This window comes from Colossoma macropomum, unplaced genomic scaffold, assembly GCF_904425465.1.
Source record: "Colossoma macropomum unplaced genomic scaffold, Colossoma_macropomum, whole genome shotgun sequence".
Classification (NCBI taxonomy): domain Eukaryota; kingdom Metazoa; phylum Chordata; class Actinopteri; order Characiformes; family Serrasalmidae; genus Colossoma; species Colossoma macropomum.
Genome location: NW_023494806.1, coordinates 13,780,667 through 13,796,166, shown reverse-complemented (window position 1 = coordinate 13,796,166; position 15,500 = coordinate 13,780,667). Strand labels below are relative to the sequence as shown.

The window sequence follows — 15,500 nt, the reverse complement described above, 5'->3', positions numbered from 1 at the left end:
TGAACTGATCTTTAAAGAAAACCAAGATATGTATCATAAACCCTGTGTGTGGACCATCCTGTTGAAATGTTTTTGCCTGAAAATAAATTTAAAAAAAAACTAAGTTCCTTGAAATTAGATTTATCTCACCAGTTTTCTAGCCTGTCCAGTCCCTTGCTGCCAGTCCGTGTAAATATTTCCCACGCTGATTCATTAGTTGGCACCGGAGCCCTGAGGGAGGTGCTGTTGTCACACACCACTCACCACCTCATCTGTCAGCTTAGTGCTTCACTGAACACAGTTCTGCTTCTTCGTCTGCTGCGCATGGCGTTAGGAAAGTACACAGACAAGTTTGCCTGGTCTTCTGCCATAGCAAACTGGACTGTGTACAGCTATGAAGAGCAGCAGTTACAGAAAGGGTGGGCTGCAGATATTCCAAGCAAAGGAAGGCTGTACCACCTTTTAACCCTGAAAACACATTGCCATTGACAGTGGTGTGGAAGCTTTGTTGATTTTGACACTTTATTGGAGGTGTGTGATGGGTTTAAGGCCCATCATGGATTGGTTTATTTATTAGATGGGCTTAAAGGTGTTGTTTTTCTTAAAGCAACCAGAATAATACGATTGTAGAATTGATGCTTTATGTTAGCCAACTTGTCCAGATCTATAGTAATATTACAGGATTCCTGTAAGAATCTTACAAACAGTTACTATGTAACTAGTTAATCAGTTAACAAGTTTACTACAGCACACTGCACAAGTATGGTGGATTACTATGAGACAGTATAGCAAAATGCAGAGGTGAAAAGACACATTATTCTCTAAGTGTTATACCACTATAGAAATGTTACAGTCTTATAGAATTACTATAGATCTCTTTTTGTAAGGGTCAGAAGTACTGTGGCCCCAAAAGTATTTAGACACATTAACCATTTAACCATAGGAACATTTTTATGAGTTCTTTAGATTAGTTGATAAATGTTTAACAAAAGAACATTGACCTGAATATAGTTGACTTTTCTCAAAGCAATCATTCATCCAAAAATCAGATTTACACTTCAAATGTAGTCGATCAGCCAGGCCATGTTCGTTCTCAAAAATTCACTTTAATTTTGCACTGGAGCTACGGGGCTAATGCAGCTAATAAATAGTGCAATCATATGGCAGCTAGATTAGCATCATCCAAAGTGCCTGCCTAAATCATCACACTTGCTTCAAACTGGGAGAAATCATCTCAAAGAGACTTGCTTAACTGATTTCTAACCCCTTCTAAAATCAATGTGGAGTCTGAGTAGAGTAGCTTGAACTCATACTCAGGTCATTCTCATCTAACTGCCCAAAACATGTCCCAAAACGTGAGTGTCATAAGCATCACTCAGATAAAAACATTAATTTCATTTGGTAAACCACTAGGAGCTCAATATGGTACAATAAAAAGTTTATGGAGTTCATTTTTCCACTATAAAGCTTTTTGGCATTTTTTACCCCATTCCCATTACTGTATGGTGTCCACATTTGTATGTATTACTACCGATATTTATATTTTCTTCACTTTTGTCATTAGAAACAATGAGTTTCTATTCATTTTACTTTAATGATTTCCTTGTAAACTGTCATGATGGGAACCAAAACAACAAAATGTTATGTGGCACAAGCGAAAAGACAAACTCAGTGGCTGTAAGTGTGAGATAAAAGAGCAAAATACTGTATTTTGCAAAATATATGTTTTAATAATTAGCTTTAAAATACTTAGTCTGACAACAGCATACAGGTTATGAAAAAAACATTGCTTACAGGCTTATCTTCAGTATGATGGTAGACTGTGGAGAAGAGTTCCAACCAGACTGCACTAAGGCTACTGTAAAGCACAGAGGTGGAAACATCTGGGGCTGTTTTTCTTACAGTGGTGTCGGTGAGCTTGTGTTCATTGATGGGATCATGAGCTCAAAAGTGTACAAAGACGTTTTGGATGCAAACCTGCAAAGAAACTGCTCGGACAATAACTGAAAGCTACCTTTTGAATGATTAGTTTGCATGTGTTTAAAATAAATGCGACTTGCATTGGTATTTTGATTCCTAACAAAACTAATACAGTTTTAAATATTTCACATGAAAAAATGCTGTAGTTAACTACAGCAAATTCTACACATTTTGTACAGTAAACAGTGTTTTTGAACCATACTAGTGCGTCAATTCTATACTTATTTACAATAGTATACAGCAGCCCTGTAGTAAATACGTTATAGCAATTTATTCATAATATAGTGAAAAAATTGTAAATTGTTTAATAAACAATGGACAGTATGACAGAGTTCTATGCTTTTTTTCAACACTGCATTGTACTAGACACCATAGTAAACACTACCTTACCCTAGAATACTATAGAATACTACACTTGACTAGAGAAAATACTATGATGTGTTATGGATATGAAAACGTCCAAATACTTTTGGGGCAACTGCATTTATGAAATGTATTTTTGGCTGCTGCACCTCCAACTGAGCCCTAATGCCCTAATGTATAAAAATGTGTAGCAGGTACATATTTTTATATTTTTAATAAGACTGTATTTTACAGTAACGGTGTCGATAATAAGGGGTTTGGAAACTAGAACAATGACGACAGCGGAAGTGACATCTGCTGAGTTTTTTCTTTGATTTGGTGGTGGTGGTAAAAAAACCAAGTTCAGAGCGGAGATGTGGACGCTGTAGAGATTCACTGAAAGGTGGCGAGTTAGTCTTTATGTATGCTGTCTCCGTCTTCCCGAGAGCTTCTGTTCAGCAGCGGGCTGTTTTTTATTCCTGAGCTCGGAGACAGAGGCGAAGAAGGAGAAGCGTGAGGAGCGGAGCGAGTCGTGTCAGTACGAGGACAACAACATCTGGCTCAAACTGGAACTGTACCTGTGAAAGGAGTTATTAATAACCTCTGTTTTGAAGATGTGCACTCCTTGCTGTGTATCTCAGGTGAGTGTCACTGGAAGAAGTTGACTTCAGATTCTCCGAATTCGAATTTTCCGCTCCACCTTAAACGGTGCAGTAGTAACTATCGTTAGTCAACCGTTCTCATTGGCGCCACGGTGTAACTGCTGCATCATTTAAGGTGGAACGGAAAATTCGAATTTTTAAAGAAGGTTTTAAAGAAGCTGACTGAAGCTTCGTTGTCAAATGTGCCTGAATGTGAGTTGCTGGTTGAAAACGAGTTGAGATGAAAAGCGTGGTGGTTGTTGGCTGTAGACTAACGTCAATACGCTCGCTTTAGTTCACTGTCAGTGGATTTTCTTTCTTCTTTTAACATTTTAACGTGCGGCTGTTGTCACTGGAACAAGACAGTGTAAGGCTTTTGGAAATGTTGGTACGAACGTCCAAACTCAAAAGTCATTTTTCCCTGTCGTGTCTCTTTGTTCGTGTTGAAGGAATGTCGAGTTGTTAGCTAACAGGCTATCACTGCTCGGTGTCAGTTTGCCAACCACACAATAGACAATAGACAGTCAGTTATAGAAAAATGTGTCCTTACTTATTTTTAGTACTTAGTTGTTTTTTTTTTTATTTTACACGTTAGTGAGCTACAGTGTCCGGGCAGAACATATCCATTACGTCACCTATGGCAATCCTTACAGTGCTTGTGGTTTTGGATGTTTAGTGCTTTTATCCAGAGAAGAGATTCAGACATGGTTAAGTTCCATTTGAAGACTTAAGCAGTTGTCTGACTCATTCGGTCAGTCTTAGCAAGTCTTACCCGACTAATATTCACATAAACAAAGTGGGAGATACTTTTTTCAGACAGTTTTCATCCACATTTCAGAATCTTTCAGCGTAGCAAGAGACATCATGCTTTTCCCATTTGTCTCCACAACTTACAATCAAACGCTTATGTTAAGCTCCTCTTTTCTCCTACTGGAGGTTTAGGTGAACAGTACTGAGATGTGCTTTGATTCTTCTGAGACAAAGAAAAATTCATCTTAAACACAGTATTTGTTTGCGTGGTGTTGCTTGTCTCAGACACTCAGCTGTTCTCTCTACTGTGACCTCCTAAAACTAACAGAAAGTCACACTGCTAAATTCAGACCAGCAGATTTGCTGTCTGTTCAAGTCAATTTTAAATGGCTTTTTGAACAGATCTAATATTCATCAGTGTCTGTTGATTTTATTTACATTTCTTTTTTTAGCTTGTTTCCGTCCACCACAGACTCGATCGACATCTCCCAAATGTGTTCAAATTGACCCTATTTAGTCAAAGAGGACAACACTGTGAACACAATTAGGGAGCAGTTAAGGAATAGTGGAGATAATCTGGGAAATGCAGAACAATAGAATTGTCAACACAATGTTGTCCCATTCTCAGTGTGCTAATTTCTGCCTTGAGTGGCCCACAGTTTCTGGTAAACCCCCTTTTTGTGTGTTGCGTGGTCCGCGGGTGGTCTTTTCATTTCCTAGTTGGATCCATGAGGCTGCTTGTTTGCATAAGATTAGCAGTGGAAAACAGAGAGAAGGCAGCCTGCGTCTGCTGGGCTGTCTCATTAGTGCTAAGCCTGTCAGGAGTCGCTGGCCCCACAGCCGGCTGAGGTGAGCACGGACGGCTGGCTGGGACCTTTTTCATGCCTATTCACCTGATTTGACTGCACTGGTTTGAGGGGATTTCCTTTGTAATACTCAACACCATCAAGCAATCCAGCAGAAATAGGTCTGGGCTTTGTGAGTGTCTAGATTCCACTGAGCCATTCAGCAATGTCAATGGGCATGAATGCTGATTTGGAGGATGAATTTCCATTCAAAGTAGACCTTTTTCAATTGGATAGGAAAGTGCTGCCTATGTTTGAAGCCACACATCTTGAGAAGAAGAAGAGTTTTGACTATGATACTATGAATGTTTCCCAGGTTGGCCTCATTTAGAGTAGACCAAAGCCAATGGCGCCTACATTCTTGTAATATTCTAGATCAGAAGAGGCTTTTTCTGCTTTTGATGGTATCTTTTAGAGATTTTATCACTTAGACAGTTATATAAACAGTTTGTCTGGGCAGTCGTCTTCAGTTGTCTGCGTTTGAGTCCCTCTTGCCTTGAATGACTTGATGACTACCTAATGATTCAAGCCTGACGATGTAAGCTTTTTACAAGCAGAAAAAAATTATTGTCAAGTGAAACTTTAGTGTATTTAGGACCAAAGATGTATTTTCTTGTTTGTTAAATGTAATAATTGTAATCTCAGGCACTAATGAGTTGTGGACACACATGAATGTTATATGAATGATAATGTGGACAGTTGGCAGTTAATACAGATCTTCCTTTTAATTAAACGGTGTGTCTGTGGTTGGTGGCAGTTTATCATTCTTGATGTTGGTTTGTGTAACACTGAGCTGTATTGTGGTTTGGGAAGTATGATGAAACTTCATGAAATACGTCTGTGGACGCGAGTCTGTCTTGAGAGGCATGGCACATCTTGAGTGCAGGCTTCTGCCTTTTTTTTAACAGCAGATTCTAGTCTACTCCTAATGGACACATCTCTTCCATTTTACTTTTTTTTCAAGGTCCAATCATGACATTTCTGTGGGTTTATGTATCAGAAATAGTCCCAGTTCATTTTTTACATGACCATTTTCCAATTTCTGTTTATCCCTTATGCTGCCTTCTCATTATGGTAGTAGATGAATGATGAAAGGCAAGATAATCCATGTTGTTAATGTAGCAGTGAGAGAATTGTGCCAGTGGCAATGGCAGCATACTGCACCAGTCAGCAGAATGTCAACAGTCCAGTGTTCCCACCTTTTGCTGTCAGCAGCAGCAATGAACTAAACCAGATGTTGATTTTTTTTTTTCTGAAATTCGGGTGCTGAGTGCTCATAGTTGATATCTTGCCATACTCGTTTATAGAGATGCACCAATATGGGAGTTGGGGTTCTACACCAATATTTGATATTTTTCAGATACGTGTCTTCCAGTGACATGTAAATATTGATAAAATCTGAACATTGGAACTAAATCTACCTGAGTTAGCATCCCAGAGTAACATAACACTTATTTCTGTTTCTGTATTACAAATGCAGTTAATTGAATAAAATTGAGACATTATAGCTTTCTAACTCAGCATTGCCTAGTCGATTTGTTTTTCTGGAATACAATAAATATGTCATCAAATATCAGTTTATATTATGTCAAATTTAGGGCGCTTTCACACCTGCTTTGTTTGGTGTGAACCTTCCACACTTTTCTTTAGTTTGGTCCATTTTTTACAGGTGTGAATGCACCAAAGAACTGAACTGTGGTCAGCCAAAAAGCTTGGGTCAAGTGAATCCTAGTGGTTCCCACCAAAAGAATGAAACCATCATTAAAGCATGCTTTCCTCTTTGTTTATCAGCACATCAGCACTTTACTGTCCACATAATCCACCTGAGCTTTGACAGACACTGATGCCACTCTTGCAGCACAGGCTGCTGTTTATAACAGCAAATGAATGATAAAAAATAGCAAAAATGCATTTAAATTTTGGCTCATGGATTGTGGACCGTATTAGTGTCATTGATCTGATTGGTTAAATTCAAATTGACCTATCATAAAGAAGCAGATATCGCATAATGTTTACTTTTATTGCTTTGAGTGTGATACATGAAAATGTTAAGCATCCCTACTTTCTATTTGTCCATTTTCACAGTGGCAAATGTGAGAGTGGCAGAGCACTTATGTGCTTTCTAAATTTCTAACCAATATACAAACACCCACATGTAAGTTGATACGCTTTAGCCATGGCAGTGTGAAACCAACCTAACCAAATGAAACAGATACAGTATCACAAACGCCCAAACTCTGGTTTGGACGTTACACATCAGTTTTAAGCATCTGTTCAACAGCAATACATTTTTAAAGAAAATATCTACTAATATTCCAAAATCATTGGGTATCACTACTTGTTCATATACAACAAAACTCAAGCTTCACTGAAAAACACACACATTTAAAATGTTAGCATGTGTCTAAAACCATTTTTAGGAGAAAACAGTGGCTGCCACAATAACCCCTCACAGAGGCAGGAACTCCACTACCCCTTGTTTTCATCACCCTGTGTCACCCTAACCCCTTGGAACTGAGTTACAAGGGTAGTGGTTGAAATCTTCCCCTACGAAATGGGACAACCCTCAAAAAAAAACAACAAAAAAACAACAAAAATTGCTTCGTTAACAGGCTACTAGTGGTGCTCTGTAGGCGACCCGGCCCATCTTCAGTGATAGCAGAGAAAGTATAAGTTCAGCAACCTCACTGCTGGGCTTAAGTTACATTTAGGGCATCATATGCTTTCAAAGACGGGGTATAAGACGATTACTTATTATCGCCCACCACTAATTCTTTGGTGATACGAAGTTGAAGTCAGCTATTCGCCAGCTTCTTGTTCAAATTTTCCTGTTACACCTTAAATGGTACAGCAGTTACATTCTGGCACTATAGGCGTCAATACTGCTGGACTATTTAAGGTGGAATGGGAAAGTTAGCAAGCTAGCTACCAAGACATTAGCATACTATTAGCGTTTCTTTGGTCGCTCATGCAGCCATCTTGCCGGTTTTTCTTTTTTTCTCATAACACTGTGTTTGGAGTGTGCCTCTGAAAAACCTCCGTTTGGAGGGCCATGTAGCCCTAACACTTCGCCCTACACCTCTATCTCAACAAAAATTGGGACACCCTAACCCTAGACATGAACATGTAAAACAGGGCTAAGGTCTAAGTGGTAGGGACAAGGGGTGAAATGGAATTGGGCCTTCCTCCACTGATCAATTTTAAACACGTCATGGTATTTAATAATTGTTTTGTGCATTTAATAAAGTTGAGTGCAGGCTTCTGCCTTTTTTTTAACAGCAGATTCTAGTCTACTCCTAATGGACACATCTCTTCCATTTTACTTATTTTTTCACGGTCCAATCATGACATTTCTGTGGGTTTATGTATCAAAAATAGTCCCAGTTCATTTTTACATGACCATTTTCCAATTTCTGTTTATCCCTTATGCTGCCTTCTCATTATGGTAGTAGATGAATGATGAAAGGCAAGATAATCCATGTTGTTAATGTAGCAGTGAGAGAATTGTGCCAGTGGCAATGGCAGCATACTGCACCAGTCAGCAGAATGTCAACAGTCCAGTGTTCCCACCTTTTGCTGTCAGCAGCAGCAATGAACTAAACCAGATGTTGATTTTTTTTTTCTGAAATTCGGGTGCTGAGTGCTCATAGTTGATATCTTGCCATACTCGTTTATAGAGATGCACCAATATGGGAGTTGGGGTTCAACACCAATATTTGATATTTTTCAGATACGTGTCTTCCAATGACACGTAAACATTGATAAAATGTGAACATTGGAACTAAATCTACCTGAGTTAGCATCCCAGAGTAACATAACACTTATTTCTGTTTCTGTATTACAAATGCAGTTAATTGAATAAAATTGAGGCATTATAGCTTTATAACTCAGCATTGCCTAGTCGATTTGTTTTTCTGGAATACAATAAATATGTCATCAAATATCAGTTTATGATATGTCAAATTTAGGGTGCTTTCACACCTGCTTTGTTTGGTGTGAACCTTCCACACTTTTCTTTAGTTCGGTCCATTTTTTACAGGTGTGAATGCACCAAAGAACTGAACTGTGGTCAGCCAAAAAGCTTGGGTCAAGTGAATCCTAGTGGTTCCCACCAAAAGAATGAAACCAGCATTAAAGCATGCTTTCCTCTTTGTTTATCAGCACATCAGCACTTTACTGTCCACATAATCCACCTGAGCTTTGACAGACACTGATGCCACTCCTGCAGCACAGGCTGCTGTTTATAACAGCAAATGAATGATAAAAAATAGCAAAAATGCATTTAAATTTTGGCTCATGGATTGTGGACCGTATTAGTGTCATTGATCTGATTGGTTAAATTCAAATTGACCTATCATAAAGAAGCAGATATCGCATAATGTTTACTTTTATTGCTTTGAGTGTGATACATGAAAATGTTAAGCATCCCTACTTTCTATTTGTCCATTTTCACAGTGGCAAATGTGAGAGTGGCAGAGCACTTATGTGCTTTCTAAATTTCTAACCAATATACAAACACCCACATGTAAGTTGATACGCTTTAGCCATGGCAGTGTGAAACCAACCTAACCAAATGAAACAGATACAGTATCACAAACGCCCAAACTCTGGTTTGGACGTTACACATCAGTTTTAAGCATCTGTTCAACAGCAATACATTTTTAAAGAAAATATCTACTAATATTCCAAAATCATTGGGTATCACTACTTGTTCATATACAACAAAACTCAAGCTTCACTGAAAAACACACACATTTAAAATGTTAGCATGTGTCTAAAACCATTTTTAGGAGAAAACAGTGGCTGCCACAATAACCCCTCACAGAGGCAGGAACTCCACTACCCCTTGTTTTCATCACCCTGTGTCACCCTAACCCCTTGGAACTGAGTTACAAGGGTAGTGGTTGAAATCTTCCCCTACGAAATGGGACAACCCTCAAAAAAAACAACAAAAAAACAACAAAAATTGCTTCGTTAACAGGCTACTAGTGGTGCTCTGTAGGCGACCCGGCCCATCTTCAGTGATAGCAGAGAAAGTATAAGTTCAGCAACCTCACTGCTGGGCTTAAGTTACATTTAGGGCATCATATGCTTTCAAAGACGGGGTATAAGACGATTACTTATTATCGCCCACCACTAATTCTTTGGTGATACGAAGTTGAAGTCAGCTATTCGCCAGCTTCTTGTTCAAATTTTCCTGTTGCACCTTAAATGGTACAGCAGTTACATTCTGGCACTATAGGCGTCAATACTGCTGGACTATTTAAGGTGGAATGGGAAAGTTAGCAAGCTAGCTACCAAGACATTAGCATACTATTAGCGTTTCTTTGGTCGCTCATGCAGCCATCTTGCCGGTTTTTCTTTTTTTCTCATAACACTGTGTTTGGAGTGTGCCTCTGAAAAACCTCCGTTTGGAGGGCCATGTAGCCCTAACACTTCGCCCTACACCTCTATCTCAACAAAAATTGGGACACCCTAACCCTAGACATGAACATGTAAAACAGGGCTAAGGTCTAAGTGGTAGGGACAAGGGGTGAAATGGAATTGGGCCTTCCTCCACTGATCAATTTTAAACACGTCATGGTATTTAATAATTGTTTTGTGCATTTAATAAAGTTGAGTGCAGGCTTCTGCCTTTTTTTTAACAGCAGATTCTAGTCTACTCCTAATGGACACATCTCTTCCATTTTACTTATTTTTTCACGGTCCAATCATGACATTTCTGTGGGTTTATGTATCAAAAATAGTCCCAGTTCATTTTTACATGACCATTTTCCAATTTCTGTTTATCCCTTATGCTGCCTTCTCATTATGGTAGTAGATGAATGATGAAAGGCAAGATAATCCATGTTGTTAATGTAGCAGTGAGAGAATTGTGCCAGTGGCAATGGCAGCATACTGCACCAGTCAGCAGAATGTCAACAGTCCAGTGTTCCCACCTTTTGCTGTCAGCAGCAGCAATGAACTAAACCAGATGTTGATTTTTTTTTTCTGAAATTCGGGTGCTGAGTGCTCATAGTTGATATCTTGCCATACTCGTTTATAGAGATGCACCAATATGGGAGTTGGGGTTCAACACCAATATTTGATATTTTTCAGATACGTGTCTTCCAATGACACGTAAACATTGATAAAATGTGAACATTGGAACTAAATCTACCTGAGTTAGCATCCCAGAGTAACATAACACTTATTTCTGTTTCTGTATTACAAATGCAGCTAATTGAATAAAATTGAGGCATTATAGCTTTATAACTCAGCATTGCCTAGTCGATTTGTTTTTCTGGAATACAATAAATATGTCATCAAATATCAGTTTATGATATGTCAAATTTAGGGTGCTTTCACACCTGCTTTGTTTGGTGTGAACCTTCCACACTTTTCTTTAGTTCGGTCCATTTTTTACAGGTGTGAATGCACCAAAGAACTGAACTGTGGTCAGCCAAAAAGCTTGGGTCAAGTGAATCCTAGTGGTTCCCACCAAAAGAATGAAACCATCATTAAAGCATGCTTTCCTCTTTGTTTATCAGCACATCAGCACTTTACTGTCCACATAATCCACCTGAGCTTTGACAGACACTGATGCCACTCTTGCAGCACAGGCTGCTGTTTATAACAGCAAATGAATGATAAAAAATAGCAAAAATGCATTTAAATTTTGGCTCATGGATTGTGGACCGTATTAGTGTCATTGATCTGATTGGTTAAATTCAAATTGACCTATCATAAAGAAGCAGATATCGCATAATGTTTACTTTTATTGCTTTGAGTGTGATACATGAAAATGTTAAGCATCCCTACTTTCTATTTGTCCATTTTCACAGTGGCAAATGTGAGAGTGGCAGAGCACTTATGTGCTTTCTAAATTTCTAACCAATATACAAACACCCACATGTAAGTTGATACGCTTTAGCCATGGCAGTGTGAAACCAACCTAACCAAATGAAACAGATACAGTATCACAAACGCCCAAACTCTGGTTTGGACGTTACACATCAGTTTTAAGCATCTGTTCAACAGCAATACATTTTTAAAGAAAATATCTACTAATATTCCAAAATCATTGGGTATCACTACTTGTTCATATACAGCAAAACTCAAACTTCACTGAAAAACGTTAGCATGTGTCTAAAACCATTTTTAGGAGAAAATAGTGGCTGCCACAATAACCCCTCACAGAGGCAGGAACTCCACTGCTATTCCGGTAATGCTAAATCCATGGTAACATTAATATTTACATGGCTGCATGCCCTTGTCTGTCATTGCTATCACTGAAATTCTTCTATGAGGCATGGAACATTTTTTGAACACACCAACATGTAACCACAGCATTAGAATTAGACAGGCTGTTTTTGGTACTGATATGTGACCTTTGTTCTGATTGTTTGCGATGTGTTGTACCTCATTCAAACAGCGGTCTAGGCTGAAACACTCCTTTTAACATCTATGTGAATGGGTGGGGCTAAACTGCTGTACACTGAATAAATAAACATGTAGAGTCACTGTTTTTTGTGATAAGAAAAACAGTGAATTCAAAATGAACTGTTTTGCAGCTTAATTTTAATTCATGAACTGGGCAGTAAATGGAACTTTAGCCACATCAAACTTACTTAAAAAGTGAGGAAACTTTGGTTTTCAGTGATAGAGCTCTCTTTATATAGATAGAGATACTTTATGTCTTCAGTAGTAGCACTGACAGTCACTGGTAGGAGTCAGTTGTAGTATCAGCCCTGCAGCAGTGGTTTTGGCGCTAAAGCAGTGCCTGACGGTGTGGGAAGTGGCACAGTGTTCTCAGCCTGCTGTGGATTTCACACACCCTATCACCTCTACTCTGCGAGAGGCCACAATCAGAGCACCATCCTGTTGCTGAAAGAGGACTGTTTGCTCTTTTGCTGTCTTTTTTTTCTCCAAGACTCTCCATTTGCAACTGAAAAAGCCGTTTCCTGCATCAGACAAATGATTGCTAACCAAACTCCATCCATCCATCAATGCCGCTTTTTTATCCATTGATCTGGTACAGGAGTTGGATGTTTGAATGTTTGGTGTAACTATGGTCTCCGCACTAGAGAAAGGACTGTTTTTCTTTTTTCCTCACTAAAGTAAAACATTTTTGACTGAACCGTACAATTTCCCAGCTAACACACCAACAAAGCTGTCTTTCATATTAGCTTAACGTTTTCCAAATGGGCAACAGAAGTAGCCTTATTACAGAAATAATAAGAATGAATAATAATGAAGAAATAATAATGTTTCTTTGGGCAGGACTTTGCGTGGGTCTGTTAAGTCAGATAAACTTGATTTAGGACCACACTTCTTCTCATGCTAAAACTTTGGGTACAAGTAAATTCATTTCAGCCCGTTGTCTGCTTCTGTGTTCTTTTCCAATGTGGGTGACATTCAGAAGAATGACACCAAAGCAGTTTAAATCAGGGTGGGTTGAGAAGCCCTCAGCCACTATTATGTGAAACCCAGCATCTAGGTTATTGACCTCAGCTTGGGCCAGTCACCTTTCACCCAGACCCTTGCTGACAGCTGGAGAGCACGAAAGGGCAGCTCAAGAGGTTTCGGGAAAAGGCTTTTGAAGACCACCGTCCCCTGGTTGGAGGCGGTGGGGGATGGGATACATTAAGGAGGAACAAGCTGAGGTTGGAATTCTGTGTCTTTGCTTATAGAGCTTTTATCAGACCTGATTTTGAACTGAACTTCTTGAGTCTGACTTGACTCACCACTCTTGGTTTTGAATGTGAACCCAACTGTTACCCAGCAGAATTCTGTCCAAGCCCCAACATCACCAACCGGAGACCTGTCACGATCCTAAAATTTTTGCCTGATGATTAATTACCATTTAAAAAAAGTATATAAAAAAAAAGAAAAACATTTGTTGAATATTTAACAGTGCTGCTAACTAGAAGAGAGGAGCTGGTTAGCATTAAACAATTTTAAACATGTCATGGTATTTAATAATTGTTTTGTGCATTTAATAAAGTTGATGAAACCATGCTATGCTGACTCTATGCTAAACGTCAAACGTGATCTAGCTTCTCTTAAAATTACAACCAAATTTAACCTTGCACTGTGTTGTAAATGTTAATCAGACAGAAAACACATTCAGAAAAGAGTTCAGCTTTTTATTTAGTGGAACTTTTTTTTTTTTCAAATCGAGCTGAAGCACACAATAAAAAAACCTGCAGTGCCATTATCTCTATCAGGAGCCTTTCCCAGAAAGCAGCATTTCTTGCTTAGCCTACTAATTTTAAGCTAAGTTCGACCTAACCTTGAATTTTCTGTCTCATGATGGTGGATCCCTTTTTACCAGGATGAATCACCATGGCAATTTATGCTCTTCAGGGAACACATCAGTTGCACTGTTTCTCAGGCCTGAAACAACCTTCGGGAAGGTTAATTGAACATGCAGATATCCATTAATTGATCAGGCATTCAAATAACACTTGAAAAATGGCTTGTCAGTTTAGCATAAAAAAATACTTCATGTGGTAACAAACAACTGAACTAGTTTTATTCAATTAAAAAAATCGTTTATTTAAAGTGTTTATTTAGGTTGAATAAAACTAGTTCATTCACTTGTTACCACATGAAGTAGTTTTTTAAGGTTGAAGGCATCAAGTAAGCATTGGGTTAACATCCCAGAGAGGTGCTAGTGGAAATTTATCATTATTGGCAATTGGATAAATAAAGACTTCTTTTAAGATGTACACACATGGATAAAATCTTATCAATGAGACTGCATGTTATGTTTATTTATAACCTTATGAATTATTTTGGAAATTGTTAAATTGTGACAAAATGGGAACTGATTGAAGTCAAAATAGAATAAAATATTCTAGGGGTGGGGGGCTGCCCAGTTATAGCTCATGTCTGGGAAACGCTGTTACCAATGGCACTAAAACTCAAAGGTCAATATTGTTTGAGACATCTTTACCAGTAAACCAGTACAGATGATATCATCCAGCACTGGGCGCTGGTCTACTCTCAGTTCCTTAGCTGATTCATCATGCCTGCTCCTCCTTATCTGCAGACAGCAGATGAAGAGATTAAAGTACTCCCAGAGTGTGTACTGATCCCATATCCACTTTCAGTCTGTGTCATGGTGTGATTTCAGGGCTTTCTGGTGTTACTGCAACTCAGCAGTCTGTGGCTAACATGTCATGTGCTGCTCTTAGTTTCATAGTAACAGCCTAGTGCCACCTTCACTGTGTCGTCCAATAGGAGGACGTATTTTGCTGCTAGGAGGGAAAATGACCAATGGGGTCTTCCCAGCTTTGTGCGTATGTGTGTGTGTATGTGTATGCCTGCTTTATTGGAAGAGGAGATAACACCCTTCATTCAAATTTGGCGACTAGTTCAGCTGATAATAGACTCAGTCCAAGCCTCTCATTTGAGAACAACACATTTAGACGTTATCCACTTATTTGTTTTAGCAGACCGTATTATTATGAAGATTGAATCCACATGGCTAAACCTCTGTCTGCAAGCTCTTCCAATAAAGCAAAACAACAGTTTTGGCTAAATGACAGTCATTAACAGGAAGTGCACTTTGTTAACAAGTCTGTCTCTCTGTCCTGTAGCTGGCCTGCTGCTGCGGTTCAGCTGCCTGCTCACTGTGCTGCAGCTGTTGTCCCAAGATCAAACAGTCCACGGGGACGCGCTTCATGTACGCTCTTTACTTCATGCTGGTCACCGTCATCTGCGTCATCATGATGTCACCCACCATAGAGAAGGAAATAAAGGAACATGTGAGTTTTTAATTCTCAGCTTATTTTACGTCTGTTTTCTTCTAACCTGAGACGAGTCTCACAAGGCCAAACGTGATCTAAGCATTAGACGAGAACGGTCAGGGAAAGACCATGAGAGTTGTGTGTTCTCATTATAAGATTGGGTCTCGCCCACGAGTCTACGCTGAGACTAGCCCCCTCCCAGCTCCCCACCAAATTGTAACTGTATC

The 15,500-nt window shown here is 39.0% G+C and overlaps 1 protein-coding gene across 1 annotated transcript in view; it reads left to right on the top strand.

Annotated features, from left to right (window-relative positions):
- The first annotated feature begins 2,619 nt into the window (after positions 1 to 2,619).
- The window catches only part of serinc5 (serine incorporator 5), a 37,084-nt gene continuing 24,203 nt past the window's right edge, over positions 2,620 to 15,500 (top strand). The window contains exons 1-2 of the mRNA XM_036597846.1: positions 2,620 to 2,942; positions 15,124 to 15,291. Of these exons, the coding sequence (XP_036453739.1) occupies positions 2,916 to 2,942; positions 15,124 to 15,291 (195 nt within the window). The 5' untranslated portion in view covers positions 2,620 to 2,915. The remainder of the gene's footprint in view (positions 2,943 to 15,123; positions 15,292 to 15,500) is intronic.